General features: G+C 43.6%; 1 protein-coding gene across 1 annotated transcript in view; it reads left to right on the top strand.

Moving 5' to 3' along the window:
• KCNH3 (potassium voltage-gated channel subfamily H member 3) overlaps window positions 1-17,902 on the top strand; it is a 153,845-nt gene that overhangs the window by 111,545 nt on the left and 24,398 nt on the right. Inside the window, exons 11-12 of the mRNA XM_073614022.1 lie at window positions 2,968-3,217; window positions 5,396-5,613. Coding sequence (XP_073470123.1) covers window positions 2,968-3,217; window positions 5,396-5,613 — 468 coding nt within the window. The remainder of the gene's footprint in view (window positions 1-2,967; window positions 3,218-5,395; window positions 5,614-17,902) is intronic.

Genomic DNA, 17,902 nt, shown 5'->3' with positions numbered 1-17,902 from the left:
AGGGGGAGAGGTGAACTTGCTTCCGGCGCCACGGTGCGCCGGGAGGAAGTGGGAGCTGGAACCCTCTAAAATGAGGGTTTCCGCTCCCCCCCCAAAAAAATGACATGCCAAATCTAGCATGTAAGGGGGTCACCTCCCTTAAAGCAGAAGTTCCATTTTTAGGTGGAACTCCGCTTTAAGCTGTGAAGGGCAGGTGCAGACATTCACAAAGCCCACACATACTCCTGTAGCAGATAATGCAAGTCTGAAAAGGAGGGTTTCACACCACTGGTATCATTCACGAGAAACTTTATTGGAGACTGCTCGGACAGAACATGGTTCTTCCATGGTGCTCTGTCTGAGCAGTCTCCAATAAAGGATGGATGATACCAGCAGTGTGTGACTCTTCTTTCTACTGGCATAGAATTGTATTATTCTTATAATAATTCTAAGCGGATGTCCAGAGCACCCCACCCCCTTTTACATCAGATGTCAAGTGACCCCCCCCACCATCAGCAGTCAAGAGTCCCCCACCCTCCCTTGCATCACAGTGCACCCCCTTAACTTGTGCTCCTGCCAGGAAGAAGCTTTGGGCGTAGTTATAAGAGAGGAGCGAGGGCTACATGAAATGGCCTGGAGGGCTAGATTTGACCCGTGGGCCTTGTGTTTTGACACATGTGACCTAGATGGTTAAGTTATAAAAAAAAAAAGCTATTGTCAACATTGAATGTGTTCTATCATCCAGCCCTATTTATTGGCTTTACATTTTATTCAGTATTTCCTATGCTCATTTCTATCAGGGTGAAAAGAGTAAACAAATACCATTATTGTGCACGTTATAATGGTCTATAGTTCTGCAGATTGTCTTATAAATAAATGACACCAAGCATCACAATACAAAAAAGCAAAAGGATACACTGACCACAGCAACTAGCTAATGCTTGAGTCTGATCTACATTGAAAATGACAGGTTGAGGCCTATAGGTTGCTTTAGGCAACATCTGTACTTTTCCTTCCCTAGTTTATTTTCACACTGCAGATTTTATTGCTGATTTGAGTCTTCGTCTAGGTTCACATCTATGCGACTGCACTTAATGCGTTTTTTCAGGCACGTTTTGCAGTGCATTTTGCGTTTTTAAACCCACATGTTTTTTGCATGCAATTTTCATGCATTTTGCATTTTTTTTCTCTTTAAATGCACTGTAAACACACTGTATATAGCTGGTTGCTAAGGAGGGGGCTGGGAAACCCCCTAAAATCCATACCAGACCCTTATCCGAGCATGCCGCCCTGTGGGTAAGGAAAGGGAGGGGACGAGCGAGCGCCTCCCCCCTCCTGAACCATACCAGGCCGCTAGCCCTCAACATGCAGGGGTGGGTGCTTTGGCACAGGGGGGGGCTTTGTGCTCCCCACCCCAAAGAACCTTGTCCCCATGTTGAGGACAAGGGACTCTTCCCGACAACCCTGGCCAGTGTCGAGGTCTACGGGCAGGGGGCTTATTGGAATCTAGAAGCCCCTATTAACAAGGGGGCCCCCAGATCCCACCCCCCCCATGTGAATGGGTATGGGGGTACATCGTACCCCTACCCATTCACCCAAAAAAGCTGTGAAATGTTAACAAAATACAAGATCCGGTTTTTGACAAGTCCTTTATTAAATAAGAAGCCGGGAGCCATCTTCTCCTGGAGCCGCCATCTTTCGGTGTCGTCTTCTTTTTGTGCTGTCTTCTACCGTGGTGCTTTCTTCTTCCTTGCCGCTGCTGTCTTCTTCCTCACCGCTGGTTACCAGCTAAAAAACAAAATAAAGCCGATCTTGTCCTGAAGCTGTCTTCTTCCGTAGTGATGTCCCCGCTGTCTGGCACCTCTTATATAGTCATGGGGCGTGGCCATCCAATGACATCACCCGGAGAGCCCGCGTCTAGTGACGTCACGTGTCTGACAGCGGGGACATCACAACATCAGCAGTGGTGAGGACAAAAACAGCGGCGGTGAGGAAGGAGGCAGCAACTTGGGAGAAGACAGCACAAGAAGAAGACGACACCAGGAGATGCAGGCTCCAGGAAAAGATGGCTCTGGGCTTCTTATTTAATAAAGGACTTGTCAAAAACTGACTCTTGTATTTTGTTTCCATTTCACTGCTTTTTTGGATGAATGGGGCCAGGATATGGGGCCCCTTGTTAATGGGGGCTTCCAGATGCCGATAAACTCCTGCCTGCAAACCCTGACAACCACCAGCCAGGGCTGTGGGGAAGAGGTCCTTGTCCTCATCAACATGGGGGCAAGGTGCTTTGGTGTGGGGGGCGCAGAAAAGCACCCACCTCCCATGTTGAGGGCAGGTGGCCTGGTATGGTTCAGGAGGGGGGGCACTCACTCGTCCCCTCCCTTTCCTGACCTGCTGGGCCGCATGCTCTGATAAGGGTTTGGTATGGATTGTGGGGGGACCCCACGCCATTTAAAAAAAAAATGTTGGCGTGGTGGGGTTCCCTCCAGATCCAAACCAGATCCAAAGGGCCTGGTATGGACCTGGGGGGGAACCCTACGCCCTTTTTTTTCACTTATTTTTTTGCCGGCAATTTTTTTTCTTACATTCAGCTTTTAGCGGGGAAGCCCGCTGACAGCTGATGACTCATCGGTTGTTAAGAACGCGGCGGCTGGCTTCCCGGCCCCCTCCTTAGCAGCCAACTATATACAGTGTTTTAAACGGAAAAATAAAAAATGCAAAACACATCAAAAATCGCACCACAAACACAACACTTGCATTTCTTGCATTGAAGTCTATTACAGTCTATGAAGTCTATTACACGCAAAACACAGAAAAAAGTCCCCGACCCTTTCCAAAAACGCACCAGCCGCAAAATGCATAGATGTGAACCTATACCATAGGAAACCTTGTTAAATGGACTGTAGTGCATTTCTGCAAACTGCAAAATGCACTAAAAAAACGCATAGGTGTGAATAAGGTCATATTGTATTATTTTACACATTGCAGCTCCTGCACAGTCTTCCAGATGAATTGCGAGCTGACATTGCCATGCACCTCAATAAGGATCTGTTGCAAATGCCACTGTTTGCCCTTGCCAGCCGTGGATGCCTGCGTTCTCTGTCATTGAACATTAAACCCTCCTTCTGCACGCCTGGAGAGTATTTGATCCGACAGGGAGATGCTCTGGAATCTTTATACTGTGTGTGCTCAGGATCCATGGAAGTACTCAAGGATGGTGTTGTCCTAGCAATATTAGGTGCGTGCTGAGATCAAAACCTGTTTTATTCATTATTTGTATGATGAGCCAAACCCCCCCCCAATTCGGTTCGCATCAGAACATGCGAACAGGCAAAAAGTTTGAGTGAACATGCGAACCCTATTAAAGTCTACAAACATGAAAAATCAAAAGTGCTAATTTCAAAGGCTTATATGCAAGTTATTGCCATAAAAAGTGTATGGGGAACCGGGTACTGCGCTAGGGGACATGTATCAATGAAAAAAAAGTTTTGAAAACTACAATTTTTTCAGGAGCAGTGATTTTAATAATGTTTAAAGTGAAACAATAAAAATGAAATATTACTTTAAATATCATGCCGGGGGGGGGGGGGGGGGGGGGGTCCCCTTAGTCTGCCTGTAAAGTAGCGCATCTGTGCAATGTGTAGAACAGTGCTGCAGCAAAATGACATTTCTAAAGGAAAAAATTTCATGTAAAATTGCTCGCAGCTTTAATGCATTGCCGGTTACTGGCAACATAGATGAAAAATCAAGGAAAAAATTGGCATGCGTTGCCCCCCCCCCCCAGTCCATACCAGGCCCTTTGGATCTGGTATGGGTTTTAAGGGCAAATCCATGCCAAAATATTGAAAAAAAAAACAAAAAACAGCGTGGGGTCCCCCCAAAATCCACACAAGGCCCTATGGGTCTGGCAGAGATTTTAAGGGGAACTCCACGCCAATTTTTTTTTAAAAAATTGCCGTGGGGTCCCCCCAAAATCCATACCAGACCTTTATCTGAGCAAGCAGCCTGGCAGGCCAGGAAAGGGGGGGTGAGCTAGCGCCTCCTCTCCTGAGCCATACCAAGCTGTTTGCCCTCAAAATGGGAAGGGTGCTGATGGGGACAAGGGCCTCTTCCCGACCAGTGGCCATTCGTTTCGGGGTCTGCGGGTGGGGGGCTCATTGGAATCTGGAAGCCCCCTTTAACAAGGGGGCCCCCAGATCCCGCCCCCCCATATGAATGGGTATTGTACCCCTACCCATTCACCAAAAAAGTGTCAAAAAGTAAAAACCACAATAGACAGTTTTTGACAATTCTTTTATTAAAAAAGAAAAGAAAAAAATGTGTCCCATGATGTACATCCATCTTCAATCACGCTGCCAGACGGACCCGAAAAATAGAAAAACTAAATAAAAAACTCTGCCTCCATGGGAGGCCTCCAGGCGTCTGCTGTCTTTTGGCTTTGACAGCTGTTATATAGGCAAGGACGGGGCCACCTGCTGACGTAACCAGATGACCCCGCCCTGTCTGACGTCACATGACATCAAAAGGGGACGGGGTCACTCGGTTACATCACCTGCCTAATCTAGCTCAAGTTCTCTCAATCTCTCCATGTTATCACACTACATACGGCCGCCGTGTAAGCAGCCTTATATAGTGTGGGGCGTGGACTTTGCCCCCTGAGCCACGATTGGCAGAAGGCATCCTGGCTTTGGCCAATCATGGCTCTCCCAGGAGATCACGCTGTGATTGGCCAAAGCATGCAGGTCAGGTGCATTATTTGGCAAATCAGCAGCCGTCAATGCACTGCAATCACGCAATGCATTATGGGGTGCTCCGCGGTGCTCAAATTTGTCGCATATGTTCAGTTCATTTGCGGATAAACGAACACCCGATGGTACACCGGACTTACGTTCGATTCAAACATCGGGGCCATCCCTGATTATTTGCAACATTGTGAGAAATGTATTTAGAAAGAATAATACTAACTAACACATTACACAAACGTGAGAGCAGAGGGTGATCACTTATTATAATTGATAATTATAGCTGCACTGAAAAAAACAGACAGGGTTGTTTAATTTTAAAGGCTTCTAGCTCAAAATGAAAAAAGGTCCACTATGCAAAAGATCTACTAATAAGTAAATAAGAAAATGCTATATTTTAATTCTATTTTATTTTACTATGTAATCTATTGCTCTATGTTACTGGCCATGGTAGACAAATGAAACTAAGTAGCAGACATGCCACTCAAAGTGCTACAGGTTTTTGTTTTTTTGTCTAAGATTGGAGGTGACATAATTGAACATCCATCTTATAATCGTACTGAAAGATGTACATCAGTGGGCAGTTACATTTATGACCCAATAAACATATTATGTTATTAACATAATATAACATTTTGTATAATGTTAATAATTTCAGTATATGCTCTCTGCAGGTAAAGGTGACCTGATTGGCTGTGAGGTCTCTTGTGAAGACGCTGGGATTAAAGCAAATGCAGACGTCAAAGCTTTGACTTACTGTGACCTTCAAGGGATCAGTCTGAAGGGTCTTCGTGACACTCTGTCACTCTATCCAGAATATGCACATAAATTCACAGGTCAAATCGTATACCAGCTCAGCTACAACTTGGGAAGCAGCAGATGTGAGCCAGAGGTAAGTGAGAGACCACCACAATATGAAACATATATTGAGCAAACAGAGGAATCAGACTGGCAGCTGAATTCTGTTTGGGTCTTATCAGTTAATGCACATTGTCACCTAACTATTAAAGGTGAAAAGTCTTAAATTGAACGTGCGCATGAGTCACCTGCTGAGTCACCCTTGGCCATGCTGTGCCTTCAAATAACAAAACAGATAGAAAAGTCCAGAAGAGACATATGGTAAATAGGTACTAATAAAAGCTTATTTACCATTTTTATATACAAATATATACATTGCATGCCACCACCCATTAAAAAAGAAACAACTTTTTCTATGATGCACATAGCACCGCTCAACCTATCCGACCAATCAACAATGTGCGACCTTGAAATGTGCAAATGTAACACAATCCTCAATGAAGTCAGTTCCCCATGCCTGGATAGTTGCTCAGAGTGAGGAATTCGGGGGCCCCTTTCCGCCATCGCCTCATGCCCCTTTGTGGAGGAAACCCCAACCTGTCCCAATTTTTTGCTTTTGAAGATCCAGTGGTCTGGACAAAATTTGGTTTTAAAAAGCTTGGTGATGTCTCCACAAATGGGCAACTGAAAACCTTTGACGAACTGAAATCTCTCTACCACTTACCAAACACCCATTTCTTTCGTTATATACAGTTAAGACATGCATACCAGAAGCAATTTAAACATGTCAGTGCTCCCTTTTCTGAGTCTGCCATCGAATCCATGTTGAGGGATGATGATGACCTTCAAAAACGCTTATCTAACATTTAAATTAATTAAATTAAATTAAATTCCTCTTCCCTGAGACTAATCGACTTTTAACTGTGTGCAAATCTAAGTGGGAGTTGGTGGTTCCTGATCTGGACACGGAAGACTGGGAGGGCATCTGGGATGCACCCTTTACCAGGCTAATCTCAGCCCATGACCAGCTGATCCACTTCAAGTTGGATGGTTTGCGCTTGTGAACAGCAATCTTTAAGTCTGACCACAGTTTTTCTATTAGATTGAGGTCTGGGCTTTGACTAGACCATTCCAACACAATTACATGTTTCCCCTTAAACCACTCAGGTGTTACTTTAGCAGTGTGTTTGGGGTCATTGTCCTGCTGGAAGGTGAACCTCCTTCCTAGCCTCAAATCATACACAGAGTGGTACAGGTTTTGCTTAAGAATATCCCTATGGGGGCGTGGCCTGGACCGGCATTGGTATGAGGAGTGCTGATCGGGAGCTCCGCTTGCCAAAACTCTGTTATTATCTATCCTCGGGCAAATATTGCTACTAACACATCATACCGTAGCTTGCTAACAGACTGCATCTACAGGGAACATGTCTCCACCAAAGAAAACGGCGGAAACGACGGCAAAATTGGCTAAATATCGCCATCAAGAAAAGGGGGCCTTGGACGAAAATGGCGCTGACTCGCCTCCTTCGGTGGACTCGTCGCAGAGGATACTGCCCGCGTGCTGGAAGCCATTTTGGATTGCAAAAGCACTCTCACCTGCAAAATAGAGGAGGTAAAGGTGGACGTGTCTTTGATCCGCCAAGCCATGCAGAAGTTGAGAGACCGGGTAACAGAGCAGGAGGCCCGCATTGGTCGGGTTGAAGACGAGATGCCGCCATTACAAGTCACAACCGAACGTCTGCAACATCAGCTAAATGCGGTGCTTGTCAAACAAGATGAGATGGAAAACAGATTGAGGAGGTGCAATCTGCGTTTTGTGGGATTACCTGAGGGAGCAGAGGGTTCCGACCCCCCCCCTTCTTTTTTGGAGAACTTACCTCTACATTCGGGCGGGCTGAGTTTTCCACATCATTCGTAGTGGAGAGAGCCCACAGACTGATGGCCAGACCTCCTCCCCAAGGCGCAGCTCCTCGTACGTTCATCGCAAAGATGTTGAATTTCTGAGACCGGGATGTGGTCCTCCGTCTCACTAGGATGAAAGGCAACATCCCCTTCAAGAATGAAGAAATTAAAGTTTTCCCGGACTTCTCCGCGGAGGTTCAGAAGAAGCGAGCGAAATTTACGGAAGCCAAAAGACAACTACGGATTCAACATTACTCCTATGCGATGCTGTTTCCAGCCAGGCTCCGGGTCGTCGGAGAGGACTGGGCACATTTTTTCGACACACCAGAAGCTGTTCTTGAGTGGTTGGAGGACAGAGCAGCACCCGACCAAATACCATCCTAAAGTTATAACTTACTGGAACTGACTATTGATTGATTTAAGCCGCAGTGGATGTCTACCTGAACATTTAATACTTCAGTGTGCATTAGACTACTTTCTACTCAGGTACTGTACTAAGAAGCCCTTACTTAACGCCAGTTTAAAATCTGGAGACTTCCACCCACCACCACTCCCATGCAACTCTTCTCCCCTGGACATATCTAGTGTTCACCCCTTTTTTAATACTTAGCTCCTTTTGTGGGTGCAGGCCATCCTGTACCATTCCCCTTTGAGACACTCCATATCCATTGCCCAGTACATTTGACCCCAGTGGCAAGCTACCACCCGTTGTAACCCCCAGGAAACAGACTCACATTTACACCTTCTCCTGTTCCCCCCTTGTATGTTATCCTGGCGGTTATGTACTGGGAGTCTCACTCCTCATGCTACTGTCCGCTCTACAGCGGATAATCGTTCCACTAGATACGGGAGCTTTAACAGGCCCCGCTTTTTTGTGTTTCGCATGTAACGTTTGCTATTTAGCACAAGTTTTGTTTCCGTAGTCTGTCCGATCTCGGCGGATTGCCCCTGAGATATTCAGAAGGGGCTGCCTGTCCGGACACGCCAGCGTGTTATTTTCAAAATTACAAAAGTTTTACTGTTTACTTTATGTATTGCAATTACTAAATGCAGAGAAGAGTTCTATTTGCAGGCATTCGATTGCTGGTAGGATATGTGTACGATCCACTGAGGCCCTATACATGTCTCGTTACTTGTACCCTGATAAATTTTGGTTAAATATCATGTCTTCGCTGACCTGGATGCCTCGGAAGACATGGCGGGCCCTCTAACATGTGGGTGGGGCTGTGCCAACTAGGCGGGGGGTCGGGGTGTCGAGGACAATATTAGATGCTTATCCATGCTATGACTAAGTTAAAATGTATTATATGGAATGTGCACGGTATTAGAGCTAGGCCAAAGAGAAACGCAGCCCTATCATTTCTCAAAGCACAGCACGCAGACATTATGGTTTTGGTAGAGACCCATCTTATAGGCCACCTTTTACTATCGCTCAAAAAGCCGTGGGTAGGCTGGTTATATCAGGCTCCTTATAAAGCTAATTCCAGAGGAGTTGCAATATTGGTGGCCAAAACGGCACAATTCATTTTTTGACACTGAGATCTGACCCCCAAGGTAGATTCCTTCTTTTACATGCCAAAATAAACGGTCTGGAGCTTCTGATAATTGAGTTTTACATACCTCCTCCTTTTCAATTTGCTGTGTTAATAGAGGGTCTCTTATGTCCCAATATCCTACTGTCCCTGCTCTCTGGATGGGGGGCTTTAATAATATAACAGATAGGGAAATGGACAGATTGACAATGATTCCCCCTGACAACCTCTCCCAATCATACACGAGATTTGGAAAATTTCTCAATGGCTTTAATAGACACCTGGAGACACTGTCACCCACATGATAAGAAGTTTTCATGTTTTTCAGCTACGCACAACTCAATGTCAAGAATAGACCTCATACTAATATCTCGCTCCCTTCTCCCAATTCTTGGTGATGTGGGTTTTTGTCCCCATGTACTTTCGGACCACGCACCATATTGGGCTGAGTTCAAACTCAACACCCCCTCCACTACCTATACATGGAAACTCAACCCCTTCTGGTTAAAGGTGGTTCCTGGTATGGAGGAGATGGGGACGAAATGGGATATCTTCTTCCAAACCAATAGTGACACGGCGCCATTCGATATGGTATGGGATGCTTTTAAATGCCATGCCCGTATGACACTCACCAATCTACTGCCATGTATAGAAAAACCTCCTCACAAGTGGTTAGGCAGGCTGAGCAAAACCTAGTAGATATAGAGAAAGACTTTTCCAACAATCCCTTACCATCCATAGCAGACCAATTAAAATTGCAAGCCCGAATGGTAAATAGCCTCCATTTTGAAAAAGCTGAGAGGAAAATATTTTATAGCAAACAGAGGATGTATGAGTGTGGAGAGAGGGCAGGACAACTCCTTGCATACTTGGCACATATGGATCACAGACTGCCTATCGTGGTTTCCCTTAAGGGCACGGATAATGTATTGATCACTGATCCGGATGAGGTGGCGGGGGAGTTCCGCTCCTTCTTTACATCCCTATATTCTTCTACGGGTCACAATCCCAAAGCGGAGATCGAGGACCTACTAGCTAATATAGAACTACCCACACTTTCCCAATCACAGGTGGAGATGTTGGAGGCTATATCACACCTAAACGCAGCAAAAGCACTGGGTTCGGACAGCCTCCCCTTAGAATTTTATGCAGCATACAGTGAATCCTTGATCCCTAAGTTACACAAACTATTCTCTCACATATTTAAAACTGGCTCCCTGCCCAAATCTATGTGTGAGGCCTTTATAGTACTCATACCTAAACCCGGCAAAGACTTAAAATTTCGAGAGTCATACCGTCCAATATCCCTTCTTAAATTACACATTAAGATCTTGGCCAAGGTCCTGGCGCTGCGGCTAAATAAGGTGATTTTTACCCTCATCCATGCGGTCAGACTGGGTTTATATGCCGGCAAAAAATACGGCATTCATCCTCCGCAGATTATACATGAATCTGCAAGCTGGGCATGACCAGATGGGATCCAGAGTCGTGGTGTCTTTAGACGCCGTGAAGGCGTTCGATTCTGTAGAATGGGCATACCAGGCTCTGGGAATGCCTAGCAAGCTTTGGATTCGGACATAATTTTATCAGGTGGATCCAATTATTATATCAAAGCCCTAGTGCCAGGATACTGGTTAATGGGATAGTCTCTGACGCCTTCCCCCTCTCAAGGGGCACATGCCAGAGATGCTTACTTTCCCCCTTACTATATGCCCTGGCGGTGGAACCCCTTGCAGCCTCACTTAGATCACACCCAGGAATCAAGGGTCTGAGTTGTGGGAGTTTGGTGGAGACAATAAGTCTATATGCCGACGATATGCTATTATATCTAGAAGATGCCGGACCCTCACTAAAGACAGCACTAGAAGCAATACAAACATTTGGAAATTACTCAGGCTTAAAGATAAATTGGGACAAATACCAGATCCTCCCTATTGATATAAGCTCCCCAACAAAAACGCAAGCCTCTCCCCCCCCTTATCCGGTTTAGTTCCATGAAATACCTAGGCATGATTACCAGCTCCCCTGAAGAATTCGTCAAATTGAACAGAGAACTCCTGATAACGACTCTGAAGGTTAAGACGCAGGCCTGGGCTAAACTTCCCCTGGGTGTAATGGGCCGTGTAAATTTAATAGAAATGGTTCTGCTCCCCAAGTTCCTATACGCTTTATGGCATGCTCCGGTTTATTTACCCCTTAGAATATTTAAATTAATTGAAGCTATTCTCAACTCCTTTGTGTGGGGTAAATCCCGACACAAACTGTCTTGGCAAGTGCTAAAGAACCCCACGGATTTAGGGGGCACAGCATTGCCTGACTTCAATCTTTATTATTTGGCAGCACAACTTTCGCATTTCTATTATATTGATAAACAAGACAAAGACAGATACCTGGCCCTGATATGTTCCCCATATTCTCATTTATATACCCACCCTTTTCAAATTCTATTTAGGGACCCAATAGACCCTTGGGTGCTGGGAAACCGCAGAGAATTATTGTATACCCATAGTAAAATTTGGGAGGTGGTAAGACGCAGACTGAAGTCACCGTTCACACATTCACACACACCACTTTGGGATAACCCAGGCCTAAAAGAACTGTTAACCATACCGGACCACAACCTATGGCTCACTCAGGGTGTGCGGAGCTTATCTGATGTCTATTGTGGCACTACCCTTAAATTGTTTCAACAACTCAAAGATGAATTTAACCTCCAAAACTCCATGCACTTCCGATACCTCCAGCTCCGTCACGCTCTCCAGACCCAATTTCGTGATATTCCTCCTAACCTAGAACAATTGGATATTTTAAGTATAATAAAGGGGCAGGATTCATTAAAACTTATTTCAGTATTCTACTACTCCTTGCTTCGCCCCACAGCCACGTTACTTGCCTACAGATTGAAAGATAGATGGGTTGGTGACGTGGGGGAGATGGAGGATGAGGAATGGGAGGATGCATTGGACAACTGCAAGAAAGTTTCTGCTAGGCTCTCAGACCGTCTCATACAATTATATATTGTCCATAGAACCTATCTGACCCCCATCCGCCTGGCCAAATACAAACCTGACTATAATCCACTCTGCCCCAGATGTAACAGTCCTACTAGCTCCTTCTTTCATCTCATTTGGTCCTGCCCACTTATACAAGACTACTGGTCCCACATAGTGCAATTTATACACAACAAAATGGGGTCTCCCTTGAAGTTATGCCCCAAACAATGTTTACTGGGAGTGTTCCCAGACCCAGAATCAGACAAATTCCACATTTTATTTCTGCAGGAATCACTATTTGTTGCTAGATTACTTATAGCGAGAAAATGGTTAAGGGCAACTGCACCGACAATCCAGGAATGGATATCTGCCATTAATACTGTTCTACCCTATAAAAAATAAATTTATGCCCACAGGGGCTGTCCGGCCAAATATGGCAAAATTTGGGACTCTTGGTTAGAAAATGCAGCCACATGCCACGAAACAACTGAAAATTCTACGGTATGCTGAACACATACCTAATTGGATAATATATATACACAAATCATGCAGTAGCTGGGTTGTATAGGCAAAAAGTAGCACATACTTCATACATTATTCTTATGATGGAAAGTAAATGCCAATTTGAATATGATGTTTATTTTGTCATGTATATTGCCACTCTGAATATGCTAATAATGCCTGTATTCTGTAAATGTATACTCTTCTCAAATAAACAAACACGTTATTTGTAAAAAAAAAAAGAATATCCCTATATTTAGCACCATCCATCATGCTGCCACCACCATGTTTCACTGTGGGGATGGTGTTCTTTGGGTGATGTGTTGGGTTTGCGCCAGATATAGCGTTTTCTTTGATGGCCAAAAGTTCAATTTTAGTCTCATCAGACCAGAGCACCTTCCTCCATACATTTTCGGAGTCTCCCACATGCCTATTCGCAAACTCAAAAGTGCCATTTCATTTTTTGCTGAAAGTAATGGTTTTCTTCTGGCCACTGTGCCATAAAGCCCAACTCTATGGAGCGTACGGCTTTTTGTTATCCTATGTACAGATACTCCAGTCTCTGCTGTGGAACTCTGCAGCTCCTCCAGGGTTACCTTAGGTCTCTGTGCTGCCTCTCTGATGCCCTCCTTGTCCGGTCTGTGAGTTTTGGTGTGCAGGTTTGCTGTTGTGCCATGTTCTTTCCATTTCCTTATGATGGATTTGATGGTGCTCCTAGGGATCATCAAAGATTTGGATATTTTTTTTATAACCTAACCCTGACTTGTACTTCTCAACAACATTGTCCCTTACTTGTTTGGAGAGTTCCTTGGTCTTCATGGCAGTGTTTGGTTAGTGGTGCCTCTTGCTTAGGTGTTGCAGCCTCTGGGGCCTTTCAAAAAAGATGTGTATATATAATGACAGATCATGTGACACTTAGATTGCACACAGGTGGACATCATTTCATTAATTATGTGACTTCTGAAGGTAATTGGTTACACCAGAGCTTTTTATGGGATTCATAACAAAGGGGGTGAATACATATGCACATGCCAATTATCAGTTTTTTTATTTCTGAAAAATAGTTTTATGTATATATTTTTCTAATATTACTTCACCAACTTAGACTATTGTGTTCTGAGCCATCACATATAATTCAGATTAAAAAAACATTGAACTAAAGGCTGTAATGTAACAAAATAAGTAAAAAGCCAAGGGGGTGAATACTTTTGCAAGGCATTGTATAAATGTCTGCAACTCTGCCCTTTTACAAAGCCACATATTTGAACAGGGGGGCGCTTCTGAAATTTGAGAAGATCTGGGGGGATGGATAGCTTCACCTCTCACTGTAATGCCCCGTACACACGGTCGGATTTTCCGATGGAAAATGTCCGATCGGAGCGTGTTGTCGGAAATTCCGACCGTGTGTGGGCTCCATCGGACATTTTCCATTGGATTTTCCGACACACAAAGTTGGAGAGCAGGAGATAAAATTTTCCGACAACAAAATCCGTTGTCGGAAATTCCGATCGTGTGTGTACACAAATCTGACGGACAAAGTGCCACGCATGCTCAGATTAAATAAAGAGATGAAAGCTATTGGCCACTGCCCCGTTTATAGTCCCGACGTACGTGTTTTACGTCACCGCGTTTAGAACGATCGGATTTTCTGACAACTTTGTGTGACCATGTGTATGCAAGACAAGTTTGAGCCAACATCCGTCGGAAAAAATCCTAGGATTTTGTTGTCGGAATGTCCGAACAAAGTCCGACCGTGTGTACGCCCTATAACAGATTAAATATCACATTTGTTTGAAGTTATCCTTTCTGTCCTATTAGCGGTTACGATATGCATCTCATTACCTTTGAAGGAGCGGGTACATAGTCCTTCTGTGCTAAATGTATGGTGGGTTTCGTATCTCATATCCCCTAGACAGAGCGGGGGTGTTTTTTTCACATGGATCCTTATATTTTGGTTAAGTATGTAATGAGGGATTGAGGGAGTGGTGTGGGTTGAGTTGACAAGCTTCGCGGGCAATGTTCATATTGGTGTCTTTATGCACTTTTTTTTTTGGTGTGTACTGTATAACTTCTTTTCTTTATTTTTGGGACAGCTCGCTGTACTGTGGTGAGCGGTCCTTACTGTTTGTTTGTATATGTGTTTTTTCGAAAACAATAAAAAAAGTAACACATTCCTCAGTTACTGCAATACTGTCCCTCAAATGTAGATTGAAGATATTTACATCAAAGAGAAAAAATAGTCTTTTTGCAGAATCTGCCATCTGTTAGCATACTAATTATCTTCAGTGGATAACGTCAGTACATTCATTATCCTAAAGCCACCCCCATTTCACTCTGCAGCTTGCATAACTGAGTTGCTAACAGCAGTTTTCCAACTTAGTAGACAGGTGGAAACTGTTCGGGAACAAGTATAAATATAGGTAAGTCCATACACTTACAATGGCGCCAAGGAACCCCCAGTTTACTGAGATATATTTGTGTATCTTTGTCAGTGGCTAGTCCTGCAGATTTGTTCAAACTAGGCACACGCTTCTGATTACTGAATATCTGTGCTGTGCCATCTCCGGGCCATCCTATATTTTACCATTATCGATTATATGATATATCAACGGTGTAATTAAGCATAGAGAACATGCAACTAGTGCATAAGGAGCCGCCCCCTTGGACTTTTTAGGCAGAGAAACGTATAGAGATTTAGAAATATGTAAAAGGCAACTCTGTGCCACTTTTATTTAGATACAAAACAGTATGTATTGCCAACAGACAACAATCATTAAAAAATGTTATACAGAGTACACCAATGAAATTCATAATACATGAATATACATATAAATCAAAATATATCAAACCCAAGGCTAATGATCAAGGTACTGCCAAAGTCAAACTGAGGACAGTTCATAGAGATTTGTAGCTTGCATCCCGACATGTTTCGGAAATCTTTATTGGTACATATTTTCCTTCATCAGGGGTGATTTACTTTGGGTGACTTTATCTTTGTCTGCAACACAAATATGATACATAATATGTGTGCAGTAATATGTGAAAACAATTAATATCTTATAATTGATTTATATATTGTTTCAAGTCAAAGGTACGGTATGGATTTCATAGAAACAACATAGAAAAAAACATAAAAACAATGGCATATACACCGCGCTGGATGGAAAGGCTCAAACAAGGACCTGTAGATGTGCGGCTGCGCAGACAGGGGGCGATCAAGTGCTTCACACATGCAAGAGACTCCCTGGTATATACTCAGCAAAAAACATTATCTGAAAAGTCATAGAGGAAAGACCCTAGATTTAGTTAAGGCAATTAAATGTAATTTTATGATGTTAATAAAACATCAAGTTGTAGTGACTTAGCAAAACAGGCACACAATGCCCTAAATTGCTTGGTCAAAAATAGTTTTACCTTTCACTGGAGATGGAATAAGTATGGTGCAAACAGCCAAGCAGCAGTCCTCAGACTGAGAGAACGCTGGATGCAGGTGTGCATCTTAAATAGTAAAAAGCTGTGTGAAAGGCCAATCAAGCAACCTAATAGTATATTGCTGGTAATTCCATTTAATCAGCCGCAATGAAGAGCAGCTGAAATAGGAACTCAAAGTATCTCCCTGAAGAAGGGGCGTGCGGCGCAGCCACGCCCCGAGGAGCATGATGGCATCACGCGTCACTGGCGAAAGAGGAAGTCCCCATCAGTGCAATGCATTGCATCCGATGGGGACATACAAAGGCTTACTCCTGCGCAAAGGCATAGGTGGGGATTACACGGACCTCCGCAACCCATTAGCCATGCACAGGAGGAGCCCACCCGCCTGGCATGCGCGAAGCATGGCACGGACCCGAACACGCATATTGCACCATCTAGTGGCCAAGTAGAGGAATGGCAGCCAACATGTATACAGGAATAGAATGGTTCAGCACAAACATACAATAAACAAGAGGGAAGAAAAGGAAAGGTTAATAATACAAATAAAAATAAAAAATGTATTTAAATATATAGATGGCAGCAATTAGCAACATGTATATCGTTTATTCAATAGTCAAATCATACCCATTGCATTGAAATTGATAACCATAGATCCATATATCAATAGAGATACATTTTCTCATAAACATGTAATATAATTGTATGCAATTTACATCATCATCATCTAGAGGAATAAGAAAAAAAGAGAAAAGGCTATATTAACAGCGAGATTTCGGTGTAGAATGCCTTATTGAGATTTTAGTCGTATAACCCTCATATATCATCACCTATGATTGGACCGATATATAACTAGTGATGTGAGCATGGTTCAAGATGATACATAGAGATGTTAATCCAGAAAGATCAAAGGAACAGCAGGGAGAAGGGGAGTAGGGCATTACAAATGCAACTCACAACCTCCTGAAACAAAGCCAGGAAGAAAAGACTTGAAATTGAATGCCTCATTGAGGCCGGGAGGTAAGGTGGCCTGTAAATTAAATATCCATCTTAATTCACATTGGAGGAGACGCTTATTAAAGTCACCTCCCCTTGAGTGAAAATGTACTCGATCAAGTGCCAAAAAGTATAGTAAGTATATCTTGATTTTGGATGAACTAATGCCATATGGTGACCAATGGGTACATCAGGATCTCGTTTGCGTATGGTGGATAGATATTGATATATACGTTTCCAAAATTTATTAATAGTCTTCCCGACGTAGTAGTACCCACATTCACATGTAAGTAGGTTGGCTGATGATTGGCCAAGCATGCACTATGACCCGCATTCTTTGGCCAATCACAGCGCGGTAAGAACGGAGAGTCATAATTGGCCAAAGGCAGGGTGGCTATGGCCAATTATGCCTCAGGGGATTATGCCTCAGGGGATTTAGTACAAGCCCCACACTATATAAGGCCGCCTGCATGTCGGCCCTGTGTAGTGTGTTCCGGCGTTGAGAGAGAGATAGAGAGAGATACAGTGTCATTTCATTTTGAGTTAGATAGAGCAGGCAAGTGAGTCAGTTAGCTGCAGTCAGTGTATTGTGTGTGTGTGTGTGTGTGTGTGTGTGTGTGTGTGTGTGTATGTGTGTGTATATATATATATATGCATCCCAGGTGTTGTGTGTGTGTGTGTGTGTGTGTGTATATGTGTATATATATATATATATATATATATATATATATATATATATATATATATATATATATATATATATATATATAAAATATACACTGTATTCAGTTTAGCTAGATCTGTTCCTGTTATTCTCTTCCTAATATACTTACAGGCAGGCAGCTGCAATATTTTCAGTCAGTGTACCGTATCCTGTGCAGTGAGCAACTAAAGCTAACTGCAGACAATTGCTGGTGTTCTCTTTCTAATACCTCAGGCAGGCAGCTGCAGTATTTTCAGTCAGTGTATTGTGTATACATATGCATACCAGGTGTTGTGTGTGTGTTTTTTTTATATATATATATATATA

The sequence above is a fragment of the Aquarana catesbeiana genome, linkage group LG02 (genome assembly GCF_042186555.1).
Source record: "Aquarana catesbeiana isolate 2022-GZ linkage group LG02, ASM4218655v1, whole genome shotgun sequence".
Taxonomy (NCBI): domain Eukaryota; kingdom Metazoa; phylum Chordata; class Amphibia; order Anura; family Ranidae; genus Aquarana; species Aquarana catesbeiana.
Note: the sequence above shows the minus strand (reverse complement) of the source record. Positions and strands in the feature narration are given on the sequence as shown.